At 37.9% G+C, this 16,319-nt stretch overlaps 1 protein-coding gene across 1 annotated transcript in view; it reads left to right on the forward strand.

Annotated features, from left to right (window-relative positions):
- Positions 1–16,319, forward strand: part of LOC126252947 (tumor suppressor candidate 3) — a 53,514-nt gene that overhangs the window by 1,692 nt on the left and 35,503 nt on the right. The window contains exons 2-4 of the mRNA XM_049953959.1: positions 931–1,103; positions 1,212–1,329; positions 1,410–1,550. Coding sequence (XP_049809916.1) covers positions 931–1,103; positions 1,212–1,329; positions 1,410–1,550 — 432 coding nt within the window. The remainder of the gene's footprint in view (positions 1–930; positions 1,104–1,211; positions 1,330–1,409; positions 1,551–16,319) is intronic.

Here is a 16,319-nt window from a genome sequence, read left to right on the forward strand (position 1 = left end):
AATATAGCAGTAAACAACTTAGCAGCAGCCGAGGAGTTGTTTCCAAAATGAACCTTCTACTATACTGTGGGTTGTACACTGTCATGAAATTTCATGATAGATTAATACAGTGTTAGGGACAGGGTGGCAAGTCTTCTGGAAAACTGGGAATTATGTTTTACCTGGAAAAATCAGGGAAATCTCAGGGAATTTCGTAAAACCTCAGGGAATTCTGTGTTTTCAACGTAGTATTGGAATTTAATGTTATTGAGTTTTATATAAATTACAAAATTTAAAACACTTAGTATTTCAAAGTAGCCCGATATTAATTATATGAATATTATTCTACATAAATTATCGATGCTCACCCGTCCTCCCTATCCCTCCCACTTACCATAAATATCAGGAACGTCTTATGATGCCATCTTTCTCCCCATACTTGGAACTCACAAGGATTTATTTTTTTTTCCCTGAAGTTGGATTAGTCACCCTGCAAGACTACAATTAAGACCAGAACTGTCGTTACCAAAGTTTTGTGATGCATAATGTTAGGAAGTACTCCTAACATCATGCATTTCAACAGCTGCGGTTGCCCAGAATATAGTTTGTTTTGTGATATGTTTGTGTGTTTCATTGTGCATGTTACATGCGAAAGGCAAAGGTCAGATTAGAATCCCAGCTCAACTCGTAGTTTTAACCTTTTACAAATTTCAGTGGAAAGTAATCTATTACTCAGAGTTGTGAGAGATACTATAGACAATGGGTACAGGGTGTCGCAAAGTTCTGAAAGAGGAGTGATATATCATCCAGTCAATATGCTTCTACTTGTACATACACACAAAACAGTAGGAGATTTTCAAAAAAGGTTGGTATTATTTCTAAGTGTGTGTGAGTACCTACATATTAAATTATTTGTGGCATCTTCAGTGTTCAACTCCTTTCATTTTACAGGCTCTCAGTCTGGGAGAGAGGGTTCAACAACTGACTGATATGAATCTCAAGAGATCTGTCATACGATTCAATGGAAACAGATTTCGAGATTTTGTTAAAGCAACGCCTCGAAATTATTCTGTAATTGTCATGTTTACAGCAATGGCACCACAGAGACAATGTGCAATTTGCAGGTAGTTAAATTTTTTTCTGCAGTTACTTCCTTTGACATAATTATATTTAATGTAATATAGTACTCAACATAATCATAAAATTTTGTTGCATGTTCTTGTGTGTTTCAGGCATGCCAATGATGAATTCCAAATTGTTGCAAACTCTTTCCGTTATTCACAGATCTATTCGAATAAGCTGTTCTTTGCCTTAGTAGATTTTGATGAAGGTCCAGATGTGTTTCAAATGGTAAAATTTGTAGCTATATGCCTGTCTTATTCTTTTAAACTATCTGACAGATTCCTAACTGAGTTTCTCTCATTTTTCAGCTGCGTCTGAATACAGCTCCTGTATTTATGCATTTTCCACCCAAAGGCAAACCTAAGCAGAGTGATACAATGGATATTCAACGAGTTGGTTTTGCTGCAGAAGCAATAGCTAAGTGGATTGGTGAAAGGACAGATATTCAGGTTGTCTTCATTTTCTTTCATTAAAATTACCTGCTTTAATGACAATAACACTACAGTACTCACATTGCTGTTCAAATAGACATCAATATGAAAATCAAAATTTATAACAAAAAGTAAAGCATCCAGAAGACATGGTCAGATATTGATGTAATTGTGTACACTTAGATACCATCACCTTGTATGTAAATGATTTGAGTTCCAGTTCTATGTGAGACGTAGAACAGCCACCAGAGTGCATTAGTGTTGTTCAAGTTTAGTATTGTGAGCAGGTCTGGTATGTTACATATGGGGTTGAACAGTGACAGATGTTGAGTGGTCACTGTGGGGGGACACAGAGATGCTGCATAGTGATGTGAGATACATTTATTAGCACCTGACAGTATTTGAAAGGGGCCTAATTGTAGGATTCCACTTGGTCTGCTGATTGGATGCTGCAGTGCCTAGATTTGTGAGGCACTAAGCTGTGACAGTGGTTGACTATTGGACTGCACGAGTCCAAGAGTGAAGGGTCAAGGTTCTTGTTGACCACGTCTAACCACCGCAAGGGAGGTCACCACATCATGCACAAAACACACCATAACCCCTTCACACCTGCATCTTACATCTGAGAACAAGTAATGGACTCTGTTCACCATTCTGCATCTTCCTGTGCCATTGTTCAGAGATTAGCAGATGTTCAGAGTTGGGAATTTCCCTCCCATAATGCAAAGATCGGCATCTGGAGTGGAGCCTTGACGAGAAAGCATGGACTGCTTACGTGTGTCCTGGCATTGTATTTAGCCATGAATCCCCGTTCTGCATTACCTTGAATGACCTTCGCCAGCCAGTTGACTGCAACCTGGGAAAATGTCCCATTCCTCCAATGTTTTGGAGAGGCACTGTGATGTTGCTCCTGTTCTCACAGTGTGGGGAGTCATCGAGTATGATTTCAGATTATGGCTGGTAGTGATTGAGGGTACTCTGAGAGAGAGGGAAAAACAACTGCCTATATCCCTCTGTACAAGCCCTAATCTCTCTTATGTTGTTATGGCCCTAATCTTTCTTATCTTATCTTCATGGTCCTTAGCAAAATGTACACTGGTGCCAATAGAATCATTCTGAGGTCAGTTTCAAGTGTCAGTTCTGTTAATTTTCTCAGCAGTGTTCCTCGAGAAGAATGTCACCTTCCTTCCAAGGATTACCATTTGAGTTCCCAAAGCTTCTCCATAATACGGGCATGTTGTTCATACCTACCAGCAACGAATCTAGCAGCCTGCCTCTGAATTGCTTCGATGTCTTCATTTAATCTGACTGGTTGTGGATAAGTCATCTTGCATCCTTCTGCAGTCACTCAGTGACAAAACCTTCCTGTACACCACAGCATCATCAGCAAACAGCTGCAGATAGCTGTTCACACTGGCCACCAGATCATTTATGTATACAGAAAATAACAGCAGTTCTATCTCACCTCCCAGGCACCCCTGTCAATACCCCTGTCTCTGATAAACACTCTCCATCGAGTACAATGTACTAGCTTCTTTACTTAAGAAGTCTTAAAGCCACTTGGATACCTGAGAACCTATTCCGTACACTCGTACCTTTGTTAACAGTCTGCAGTGGGGCACTGTGTCAAATGGTTTTTTTTTTTTTTTTTTTTTTTTTTTTAATACAGGGTCCGGTATAAAAAACTCCCCGATTACAAAGTAATGTGCAGCGGACAGTAGAAGGAGCAGAGTGGTGGAGGGCGCGTCGTTAAGTAGCTGCCTACGTGCCATTTTCAGTGTACGCCATGGCGTGGTCTGGTGAACATCGTGCCTTCGTAGTGGAAGATTTTATTCAAAATGGCGAATCGCCTATTAATACTCAACTTGCTTTTCGCGTTCGCTTTGCGCTCGGACGACGGGACCCTGTTCCCGATAAGAAAACAATTTATTCTTGGGTTGCTAACTTTCGTGAGACAGGTTCCGCATTAAAAAGGAAACCACCTGGACGACCACGGACTGCAACAGGCCCTGGAAATGTTGATGCAGTTAGAGCTTCAGTTCAACAATCTCCTCGACGATCCGCTAAAAAGCATGCGGCACCATTACGGATATCTGATCGAAGTGTGAGAAGAATCTTGCATCGAGATCTTAAAATGCATCCTTACAAAATTGTAACTACGCAGGAACTGACTGAACGAGACTGTGGTGTCCGTGTACGTTTGTGCCAAGACCTTTTTCGGAACATTCGTCCCAACGATATTGTGATTTTTTCTGATGAAGCACACTTTCACCTTGCCGGAACAGTGAACAGCCAAAATTGCAGGTACTGGTGTGAACACAATACCCAAGAACTTCATCAACGACCACTTCATAGCCCTAAAGTAACAGTATGGTGTGCTGTTTACAATTCCGGAGTGATCGGTCCTTACTTTTTCAAAGAAAATGACAGGAATTTAACCGTCAACAGTGAACGCTATTGTGCCATGCTCCGCGACTTTCTCCAACCGCAACTAAGGGAGCTTTTTGGTGAAATAGAGAATGTGTGGTTCCAGCAAGATGGTGCTACAGCCCACACAGCGCGGCAGTCACTGGCATTGGTGAAGGAAATGTTTCCTGGACATGTGATCTCGTTGCGTGGAGACATTGGCTGGCCCCCACGATCGCCGGACTTAACGCCCTGTGATTTCTTTCTTTGGGGCTATTTAAAAGCAAAAGTTTATGAACAACGTCCACAATCTTTACGAGCCCTGAAAGAAGCAATTACACAAGAGGTTGAAGCTATTCCACCTGAAATGACTCAAAGAGTAATGAATAACTTCAGGGAAAGACTCAATCAGTGTGTCGACAGTGCAGGAAGCCATTTAAGGGATGTTTTATTTAAAAAGTAAGACCATAAGAGTATTTTCTAAAATGGCATAATATGTACTTTTATTTAGTATAAATAAAATTGTTCTACCTTATTTGGTTTTGTTTTTATTAGCTTTCCTTAAAGGGGAGGTTTCTCTGCCGGACCTTGTAGGAACATGGAATCCGCGTGTTGCCATTCATGCATAGTTCACGGGATATCACATGACAAAAGAACAAGCTGAGTTTCGCATGAGCAGTGCTTTCCAAGACCCTGCTGATTTGACAGAAGCTTTTTCGTCTCAAAGAAATTTAGTATGTTCAGCCTGAAAACACATTGAATAATTCTAGTGCAAACTGGTTTTAAGGATATTGATCCTGTATATACAGGAGTCACCTGCATTTCTTAACAGTTACTTGGGTCTTTGCAACGCTTTGTGTTAAAAGCAAGCTTGCAACCAAAATAAGGAGCCAATGCCATAGAGTACTCTCTGAGACCGAACTGGGATTCGATCTTCAACTCTTTCATTTGTTTCTCTACGCCAGGGATGCTTATACTAAGTCATCCATATGGGAGTCTGTGTAATGTTCAAATGATGGTATGTTTGTTTGACTTTTGCTTACGAACAATTTATTAAATGCGAAATTTAAAACTTTGTCTTTCCTTTTACTATGTTCTGCTGCCACGCGAGACTGGTCAACAGTGACTGGATAGAAGTCTTAGACCCACTTAGCGATTTTACGTAAGACCACAATTTTTTTATGTTCTCAGCAAGATATTTTGCTAAGGTGTGACAGTGGTAGTTACTATATGCTTTGCACATCGATCTTTCTTACAGATGCATAAATTTCTATTAACTTTTGCCTGTCATCATTTGCGTGTTCTCTTTTGAATCGAGAGTGGAACAGTGTTTGCTCCTCCAGCATTTTCTAAATTTTGTTGTTAAACCATGGTTAGTCTTTTCTGCCCTTAATCCATTTACTTGGCACATACTTCACCAGAGCACAATTTACAATCCCTTTACACACCACAGAGTTCTTGCCTCTCATGCAACAGTATTGTTGTGCCATTTTTCAATAGAACTTTGCTCATTTGCATGTGTCACTTGTCTCTATGAACTGTCTGTGTCATGTTGAGGTACTCTTGTGACCAACAAGCTCCCCAGATCTGTCCCCGAGAGAACATGTGTAGGACTAACTCAGGTGTCAACTCCAACCCTTTGCTAGTATTTGGTATGCTGAGGATCAGTTACAACAGTTGTGCACCAGCTTGACTCAGGAGAGGATACAACAGCTTTATGACACCCTTCGCAACTGAATCAGTGTATGTATCCAGGTTACAGGAAGTGTAATATTTTACTGGTAAGTGCAGTCATACTTGAAAATTCTTATAAAGAAGTTTCTTTCCATCTCCTCCTTCCCTTCTGAGTGCTTCACATTTTTGTCAGGGAATGCATTAAGTTAATCTTGATAACAGGACATAATGACCCTCACCAGATTGAATTCGTCTGGCGGATTAACGATGAAGGGTTGGTGTGCCAGTCAGCTTGGATATTGCTTTTAGGCAGTTCCCACATTCCACTAGATGAACAAGCTGGTTCCCATGTTCTGCCTCAGATACATGCTACTCAAATATATAGGAACACGTTTTCACACTTGCACATGGAATTTTCTCTGTACACAGGTAGACTGGGTACACTGCTACTGCTGTGGGAGGGGGGCAGGGGTAGGGGCAAGGAGGTTGACTAGGAGACTGCAACCTTCACTCTTTGGTCTCCTTAAACTGTCCACTAGCATTAGCCTGTGGCACGTCTTACAAGTTATGTAACTTTGTATTTTGATATACTCATACGTCTGTCCTCAGATGTCTGTTACTTGTATGCTCGATTAATCATTTACTGCTGAGGCTTCTCATGCTGTTACTCAGTGGCGAGGAAGGAAAGGGAATGCATGGTCCATCACCAGACACATCATCAAGTCTTCATTCACTCATTCATATGTTTATTCAAACATTGTCTGTAGACACCATGATGAAGAACAAGTCAAATCACAATGGTCTGTGCCTCTCTTTCTCTTCATAGGATAATACAGAACTGGAACTCCCTTGTATTCTCACTTGTGTGAATATCTAAGGAGCATCCCAAGCAGTTTGGAAAAGAGACTCCTAAGCATATCTTACAAGTTATTTCTGAAAGTACCATCTTCATCAGAAGTGCATTATTTCAAGCATTGAGTCTTATATTTAAATTCTTAGTGAATTAATGTGTGTGACACATTGAAATGGATGAATAGTTAGCTGTGTAATGAATAGTCTCCATTACATCAGTTGGTTGGATGGAATGCAAATAATGAAAGGAGTGAAGGTAACCACCAGTTGTATGTATGGGACATGAAGCCATCGACAAGCACATTTTTAAAAAAAAAAAAAAACAGAAGACATTATTGAGTTCACACAAGTGTATTCATCCAAACCTGCAGCTTTAAGACTGTGTAATTGTCGGGGTTTATGTGTGTGAGCTGTGAAAGATAACATTGCCTGAAAGGTCAGCATTGACAATAATTTGTTTACGTGCTTGTCAATAAAAGTGCCTCGACTGAACTTACTGCTTCCATTATTTTTATTGAAACCAGCTGTAAAAGGGTGTATCCTTTATCAGAGTGGTTATGGAATACGGAGAATTGCTACTAACAGCAGCATTCATATACCTAAGACATCATGTCTATTGGTGGCTTGTGAGTATACAGTCTGGGTGTTCACAAATTTTTAGATTCAGATAAATATGAAGAGTGTGAGATTAATATAGCATTTGCTGTATAACAGTTACGCTTGTCAACAAATTTATACAACTACAGCCACTGCCAAAAATAATAATACTAAACATTATGTGTCTCAAAAAAGAAAGAATTGTTTTGGGGGAATTTTGTTGTTTTGTACATAACTAAGTGCAGTTTAGGACAAGAACGAAATAACTTTTGGGCTTTCATTACTTTCCGTTTTACATTTTCGTGTAAGTGCGAGTTTTTGTGCTTTTATATTTTTTCGGACAAATGTACAAGACCCATAACACACGTATTAGTTAATGAATTAACTTGTAGGTTGAAAGTCAGGTGTTCTTACATTTCACTCACACAACTACTTAGGCTTATTATATACTTCTTTATTTACTTGTAGTCATGCTTATTTGATTTTAGCACTTTCTCTGTCAGTGGATCTGATCTGGGAGGCCCTAGTTCCTTTGCAGATAACTTTTCCTGATAATTTTCTTTTGTGTTAGCACTTAAAACAGAATCAACAGATGTCGTGTTGACACTACACATGAAAGCAGATTCCTGCTCAGTAAACAACCAACTCCAAATACAAACTGCCATTTGATTAAATGATTAAATTCAAGTCTGGACTAGAATAAAAATATGGTACTGAGAACCAAAGGGGCCAAAAGCACACCATTGTCGTTCCCACATTTAAGTCAACATCAAAGAAACAAGCGAGACAGCTTTTTGTAAATGTTCATATATACAGTGTGGGCCTCAGCACGAATAAACCTGACCCACCATAAGATCAACAGATATCAGAAACATGAATAAATGCTGCAGTCTCACAATCAATGATGATGTACTTTGATTCTTAGTGCCTCAAATGGATTATTATATGATAAAATCTAACACTTAATATACTATCCCATTCAGAATCCAACAAAATAGGTTTTTCTTTCAGTATAACTATAACATATGTTGATGTTCAATCTAATTTTACTATATAATGAGTGAACTGACATAACGGAGGAGTGTGCTACTGTCTAGCAGGATTTATGCCAAGCAAATGGGATAAAAGTCTGCTGCAGTGTGCTTCCACCTGGTGGCATTGATATATCTTGTAGTTGGGTGGTAAGGGCTAGCTGTGCACACCATGAACCGTGCATGCTGTGTATCATATCCGTATGTATTTGACCTTTAAGACAATAATGTCATGCCAGTTGCGTATGTGCAAGAGCTCCTAAAAATGTGCACAACTGAAGATGTGCCCATGACCCTGATGACAAGTTTCACAGAATCTAGAGGAGTAACAATGTAGCATAGCACAGTAGATTTAGTGCCATGGATTTCAGATTACCTGATCTGTGTTACATTTAACGGCGCTGAAAGAAAAATAGGCAATAAATCTGCATTGTGTCAAAAGTTAGGGTATTTATGTGCTGTAGTGCTCTTACACCACAGCCACGTCTGATTATGTCCCTTCTCCTTTCTCTTCTCTGTTTTGAAAAGCAAGGAATATTAACACAAATTATAAGAACAGATTGGTATCACAAAAGAAACCATAACTGCAATGCCACCAAGCAACAAAACTTCAAATCTCACAAAGACACAAAAACTGTGTTTGCAGATGTTACAGTCAATAGTGTTGCACATTCAACATAACCATTATAATATAAAAATAACAATTTATCACAGTATGCTGGAACTTTTTCTGTAAATGGGCAGCCCCCAATGAAAGCTGCGTATAATATCCATGATCCTGTAAAGGTGCAACTGTCAATCCATACAAAGTGAATAAAAACATTGGTGTAGGTTCATCTCATCATAAATTTTGAATGTCCATGTACAATCTTCAAATTTCAGCATCAGTCTCAGTAAAAATACAAGCCATTCTAATTTGACAAAAGCAGCACAATGCAACCAAATATTTACAGACTTCTTACAAACAGATGTAGCATACGACGGAAGAGGGGAGCTTACCTGTTTTTCACATGTCTGCTTCACTCTTTCATAAGTTTTCCTTATATGTGATGGCACCTCCTGATTGTGATGCAGTCATATACTGTAAGAACTTGGAGCAGAAGTTCTTTCAAGAGAACAATCTATACTGTGGGAATTGAAATATGCTGACTGTGTCACACTATTGGGCAGTCAATAAAAAGGATAAACTTTTCATATTTATACAGGAAAATAATAGGACAGATGAAATTTCAGCAGAACAGAAGTTAATATCATACTTCTGCAGAAACAAATTGAAAAAAGCTGCAGCATCTATAAATGCAAGAAATGGTCCCACAGTCATAGACACTTTGTTTTTCACCCCAGCAGCATGCAATGATTTAGCTGTAAAATCAATAAAATATACCATTCAGTTAGCTGCACATTGTAGAACAAAAGTACTATACCTTAGGATCATAAACAATCTCACAGTAACAGTGTTTAGGGAGAGATTATAGGGAGAATGGTGTGGAGAAATTTGTAAAGCAGACAGTGTAGATGGAAAATTTAACTCTTTCTTAAACACATACAATTTGAAATATTTATAAACAAGAAACAAATCAAAATAGTGGTCCAAATGAATTTGAGACCCCCTAGAAAATAGCTCCAACAGCGACACTTTCAAATCTGCTGACCAGCAAATCCGACAGTTACTTCCTCACAGTGTCAGCAAACTTTTGTATATCATAGTGAGCCAAAATTTACCTCAGGAGGAGATCAAGCGGTTACAACACACATAAAATATGAGTAAATTGAGTAAAGCACTTCAATCCCTAATACATAACTTGAATGAAGTCCTTGTCCACTAGTAATAGCTCCAACAGCGACACTTTCAAATCTGCTGACCAGCAAATCCGACAGTTACTTCTTCACAGTGTCAGCAAACTTTTGTATATCATAGTGAGCCAAAATTTACCTCAGGAGGAGATCAAGCGGTTACAACACACATAAAATATGAGTAAATTGAGTAAAGCACTTCAATCCCTAATACATAACTTGAATGAAGTCCTTGTCCACTAGTATGACATTTCATATTTATTACTTTCACTGGGTAGAAGAATACCAGTTATACTTGACTAGCACTGAAGGACAGTCACCTATTAATTTAACTTTAAACTTTGATACTCGCTTATGGCTAATAATGCTAGCTGTGCCGGATTTAAGATATGTTGATGCTGTTACCTTCATTGACGATCACAGACTGAACGAGCGGTGCTGTGCTCTGACATAGGTAGTCTTCCAGCAGCAGCGTATGGACCTTGTGAGAGCCTGTCAGAACTATCATTTGTGGCTGCATCTGCCAGCAACTGTCTGCAGCTTGTGATGCCATTGTGAGGTACCAACTATGGATGGCTGTTATCACTGAAACAACCATTTTTCAGTTCTGTCCCCCCCCCCACACACACACACATGTTTACCTTAGCTGTTAAAACCACTCAAAATAACCAGTTTCTTAAATAATCATTTTCTAGTTTTTTATTCCCTTTATTTCTTGTAATAAATGTACAAAATGAACAAAGACTGAAAGACTTCGACTGTCTTAGTTTCAAGATTTAAAGATTCAAAATATTAAGTTATATAGGCAAATAAAAGAAATCTTAGTCTGTCCACTGTTCACTGCTTTTCTCGAAAAATGATGAGTAGATTAAAAATACAAAAAAAATCACCAATATTTTCCGGCTGGTTCTAGTTTTTTGAAACTCTGTTCAGAAATCATATTATAATTGGGATCATAGCACTGTGTGGGCATTACGAATAGTCAGTGCTAAAAGGTGAGAACTGAGGTTGAAAAATTCTATTTTTCCTGTTAATTTGTCTGTTTTCAAGGGCTACAAGCAGATAGTGTCATATTATGTAGACATAGGCAGTAAAACAGCTACTTTCTGTTTCTGTTGTAGACTATGAATGACTTGTTGTTAAATTTTTAATTTATTACTATTACCGTAGCTTCCTTGTTCTTTTGTTATTACGTAGGAATGGCAGACAAATTTTCAATCTTTTACAGCACATGAAGCATTGTACTTCATTGCTGCGTAACTTTGTAAAAATATTTCCAGACTAGGTTTTGCTGCCATTGTTCATACACTAGAAGTCCAATGAGGACAGTAAGAAACTGCCGTATAGACCAGGTGGGGCAAGTCTTGCACGCTGCGCATACACGCACACCTTAAACCATGACACACAGCAACAGAGACACTGTCTTAGCAGTGCTGCACCAATACCTACATCATGTGTTTGGCATTGTTATAAAAATAGCCCCTATCGATTTTTCCATTTCCTATAAGAATGCAGTATTTCAAACCAGTGCAAATTTTACAAATAAAAATTACTCGTCTTCTAAGAAACGATTATTTAAAAATGAAAAATTTTAGTACAGCTGCCATGGCTAATTGATATTTTGTTTTTTTTTTCTAGGTTATTAGTAAAAAATAAAAAATGCCTGTTATAACAAAGAGTAAACAATACCAAAAATTACCGATTATTCAGAATTAAAATATTGGTATCAGTTTTAAACGGTCATTTTTTCAACACCACACAAACTTTGCACCCTCTAATAAGCAAATGAATCGAGATGCATTATATTTAGTTGTGCAGAAACTACATGTACCACCAAGAGACATTAGTCTTAAAAATACAGATCTTAAAGAAGTTAAAAATATCATCAGAACACTAAAAAGTGGTAAATGTGCTGGCGATGATGGAGCTCATAGTACACTATTAAAATCTTATAATGACTTGGTTGGATTACCTTAAGCTGTCTTTGTAATCCTTTAACTGTGAACACGTTTCATGACAGACTTAAATAATTGTAATAACTCCAGATTGTCAAACATTTTTAGACCTAGTTCACTGTAACCAGTCTCTTCAAAAGTCTTTCAGAAAGTGGTCTACTGATTCATTTAACTTGGTAGGTGTTATCTTATTAGTTTGAGCACTGTATTCTCCACAGGGAAAAAACCATACAAGTCTGCACAAATAAAGTGTTGATAAAGCTAAATAAGAAACAAAATCTCCTTTTGATATATTTTGTAACTGTGCTCATTTTTATATTTTATGGTATAATTAGTTATTCAGAAGCGATGGATAGCCATGTACTACATCGGTAGAAAATGTACACAATACAAAGAAGAGGTATTTGTGGAGTAAAGAGCATCCAGTCATCTCTAACATAATTATAACTTATATGCAGTAGTGGAAACAAGAACTATTGGCCAATGTTTCCAGTCCCATACAAATGGCTGCTGTATATGCAAAAGTCAGCCTTGCCACAGTAGAGCGCCTCAGAAAGAAATGTGAAAATAAACGTATGGTTTACTCGAATTGCCAAGAAAGAGTGCGAAGCATTTTGGGAGGAAACCCATTATTATAGACAGCTATAAAAAATTGGAAATTCAGCAAATGATAGAGAACTTTTGTATCATTTAAAAAAAAGGTAATGCCGACATTACAAAAATTACTTATTGCACTAAAGCAAAAAAAAAATTGTTTTCCTTGGCAGAAAGTTGTTTTGCACAAGACCTGGTATGAAATGGGATTTCTTTGGAGGAGATGTGTAAGTAAAAGAAAGATTCTGCTAGAAAGAACTGATGAAATTGACTGGCATTTTATAAGTAAGGACATTAAGAGAGTAAGGTGGAAAGTCCTTTTATACTGACAAAATTGGGTGGAAAACAACATTATTTTTAGAAAATGTTATCTGGGTCCTTGCACTGTTGCTGACAATGTTAGTGGAAGCAACATGATTGTTGCGGTGAATATTAGATATAATGCTGGGTTCATTAGTAGTCTACATCAATAGTATTCTCTTCTAAATATTCCCTGTTACATATTACACACTTATGTCAGCTTTTTTTTTCCAGAACTTGAAACGCTTCTGTAACTCTCATCTTTGGGACAACTGTTAATCCCCTCAGTGATGCGTTTTTAATCTTATGTATGCTTGTAATAAATTGTGCTATAAAGTTTCCTTTATTTTTGGGAATAAAAACAGTAATCACATGGAGCAAATATGGTGGTTTGGGCATTATTAGAGTATTGTTTTTGCGCAAAAATTCACAAACAAGCAACAAAATGCTGTATATCGTGGCGCAAAAACCATGGATTCCTCCGCCACAAACACAAGCTTTTTTCAGATTACTTCATGCAGACAATGTTTAGCTTGTAAGCGGTACTCCTTATTGTTCGTGTCACCTTGTGACAAGAACTCGTTTACACTATAATGTTAAAATCAAAGAACACCATGAGCATAACCACATACCTTCACAGTTGACCACACTCATCGAGCATTTTTTGGTTCTGGCAATCTGGCTTCCATTGGGATGATCCAGCCTTAATTTCAACATCATAGCCATCAACTCAAGTTTTATTATCTATTGTGCCTCATTTCAATTGGTCAGTATAGCTGTTGACTTAATCTAGTGACTCCTGAGCAACTTGCAATTGCCACTATATTTGTTCATTATTAAACAATTTCAGAAGTTTTTTTACCCGAAACATCCAAAACAATTTCATGGCACAAGCTACTTGATATGTCAGCATCATCACTGACTCTTTAGATAGTGGTTTGATGATGTTTCATAATCATTTCTCTCACTTTTTCCATTATTCTATCAGTTGATGTGCTTGAAGTCCAGGGTACTCTTCATCTTCAATGTCCTCACTGCTTTCTTTGAAATACTTATACCACTTGTGAACTCTTCTTTTACTCATAGAAGACTCACGAAAAGCAGTATTTAACATCTCCAAAACTTTGGTACACTTTATTCTGTTCTTATAACAAAATTTAGTACAAATTCTCTGACACATTTTTATACAAAATAAATAATTGCTGATACAACCAAAACACTTGCAACCTGTTTGACAGCCGATAACAGATTAAATATCCATATCCAACATGCCTAATATTGTGCAGGTACTTTTAAGACATTTTAAAATTTTGTACCTTGTTGGAGAAGCAACTGTACTATGAAATCTTCTTGAAGAAATAATAAACAGTCAATTGGTCGGCTGCAAGAAGGAAGGGTTTAAATAAACCTTCCATTTTGCAAGCATCTTCACCGGCACAGTGACAAAAAATTGGTGCAAATTGATCTAATAGAATATTCAAATTCCTTGTTACTTTTTAGACACTTCTCATGTAACAAGAATTGTAGTGTTTCAATGCTGCCCTTAAAAGAAAATTTCTATCTCTTAGTAGAAACAGAGAGTAATAATATGCCTTAAATTCTGCAGAGTAATTGAACTATATGGTGTTGAAAATTCTTCCAGAACATATCCATCATTTTAGGAGATAGTAGAAGAGAATGCATTCAGATGAACATCTACTTGGTTCTATGTTTCTAGTAGCTATATGAATCCTGACTTCCATTTCAACATTAATACAATTTACTCTGTAATGTCGTGTTCCAGCAGAAGGTTATTGTCTTTTGTATTCCGTATGTTGTTAAAGCATTTATCAAAATGTAAATGCTGCCCGGACATATCTGTACACTGCATCGCCACAGATTTTTAAACCGTACACCACGACAGACCCAGTACAGTTATGTGAAACAACATGTAGAAGAGCCTTGTGACGTAGCTGGGTGGGCAGTGGTGACTCGCTCATGAGTTTAAGGGGTTGGGGGTTGTTTCGGGGAGGAGACCAGACAGGCGAGGTCATCGGATTAAGGAAGGACAGGGAAGGAAGTCAGCCGTGCCCTTTCGAAGGAACCATCCCGGCATTTGCCTGGAGCGATTTAGGGAAATCATGGAAAACCTAAATCAGGATGGCCGGACGCGGGATTGAACCGTCGTCCTCCCGAATGTGAGTCCAGTGTGCTAACCACTGCGCCACCTCGCTCGGTCTGAGATTAAGGACTATAAGGCCTTTCATTATGTGGATCACAAAATTTTACTTGGCAAACTGAAGTGTTGTGTCATTAACAGCATCCATCTTTCATGGCTGAAATCTTCGTGACTTAAAGCACAGTGTCTCATTGACAGACTGTGTCTCAGACATGAAACGAATCTCAGAATGGGGGAAGTAAATATGTGGAGTTCCACAATGAACAGTACTGGGTCCACTTTTGTTCTTAACCTACATCAAGGATCTTCCTGTAACTTTAAAGTGGAATTCAAAAACTGCTATGCTTGCTGATAACACAAGCATACTAATTGAGGTCCAAACTCAGTCTTAATAGAGACAGCTCAGATGATAGCAGAACAGGTCAACAGACTAAAAACTTTAATCTTAATCTTGCAAAGACATATGGATTGTATAAAAGGAAAATTCAATCGAGAAACCTGATAGGTACAGCTGTGTATTATATGTTGCAGTTCCTAACAACAAATTATGAGTCAGAGTTGTTGGCAAGTGCTGCCAAACTATAAAAATGAGAATGTAGTTGCTACTCAAAGTAAAGCGGAGATGCTTAGTCACAGGAAAGTACAACAACAAGACTGTCGGAAAGCTAGCTTTCGGCCAACTAGGCTTTTGTCAAAAATGGACAAAATACACACACTCGTGCAAACACAACTCTCTCTCTCTCTCTCTCTCTCTCTCTCTCTCTCTCTCTCTCTCTCTGTGTGTGTGTGTGTGTGTGTGTGTGTGTGTGTGTGTGTGTGTGTGTGTGTGTAGTGGTTATTTTTGACAAAGGCCTTGTTGGCCGAAAGGTAACTTTCTGACAATCTTTTTGTTGTGCCTTTCTGCGACTCAGCATCTCTACTTTATGATGAGTAGCAACTATCCTTTTCATTATATTGTTACAATCCATTGTGCATTTTCCATTGTTTGAAAACAAAAATGCAAATGTTCATTTGTTCAAAATGAATCTCTGAAAGTTCTTCACCAATTGTTCTAAAATTTTGACACAATGTTGCATTAGAATATGTGTGTTTTTATTCATCTACTGGAGTACCATCTATTGAACGTAAATATAAATATATAATAGGGAAACGTTGGTAGCCAAGATCTTGAAAAGCTCATGACCAATTTACTTCAAAATTTTACATGCTACTCTAGTAAACATTCAGGTGAACATAGGCTACATTTTTTTAAAATATATATAAAGGGAAAACATTGTTAGAAAAACCTTGAATAGTTCTTGACAGATTCACACAAATTTTTACATGATATTCTAATATATAATCAGACAGATATAGGGAAAAAAAAACTAAATTCCACCCCAACAATCCATGAAAGCCCAACAGTATCAACCTGCCACCATGTCAT

The sequence above is a fragment of the Schistocerca nitens genome, chromosome 4 (assembly GCF_023898315.1).
Source record: "Schistocerca nitens isolate TAMUIC-IGC-003100 chromosome 4, iqSchNite1.1, whole genome shotgun sequence".
NCBI lineage: Eukaryota > Metazoa > Arthropoda > Insecta > Orthoptera > Acrididae > Schistocerca > Schistocerca nitens.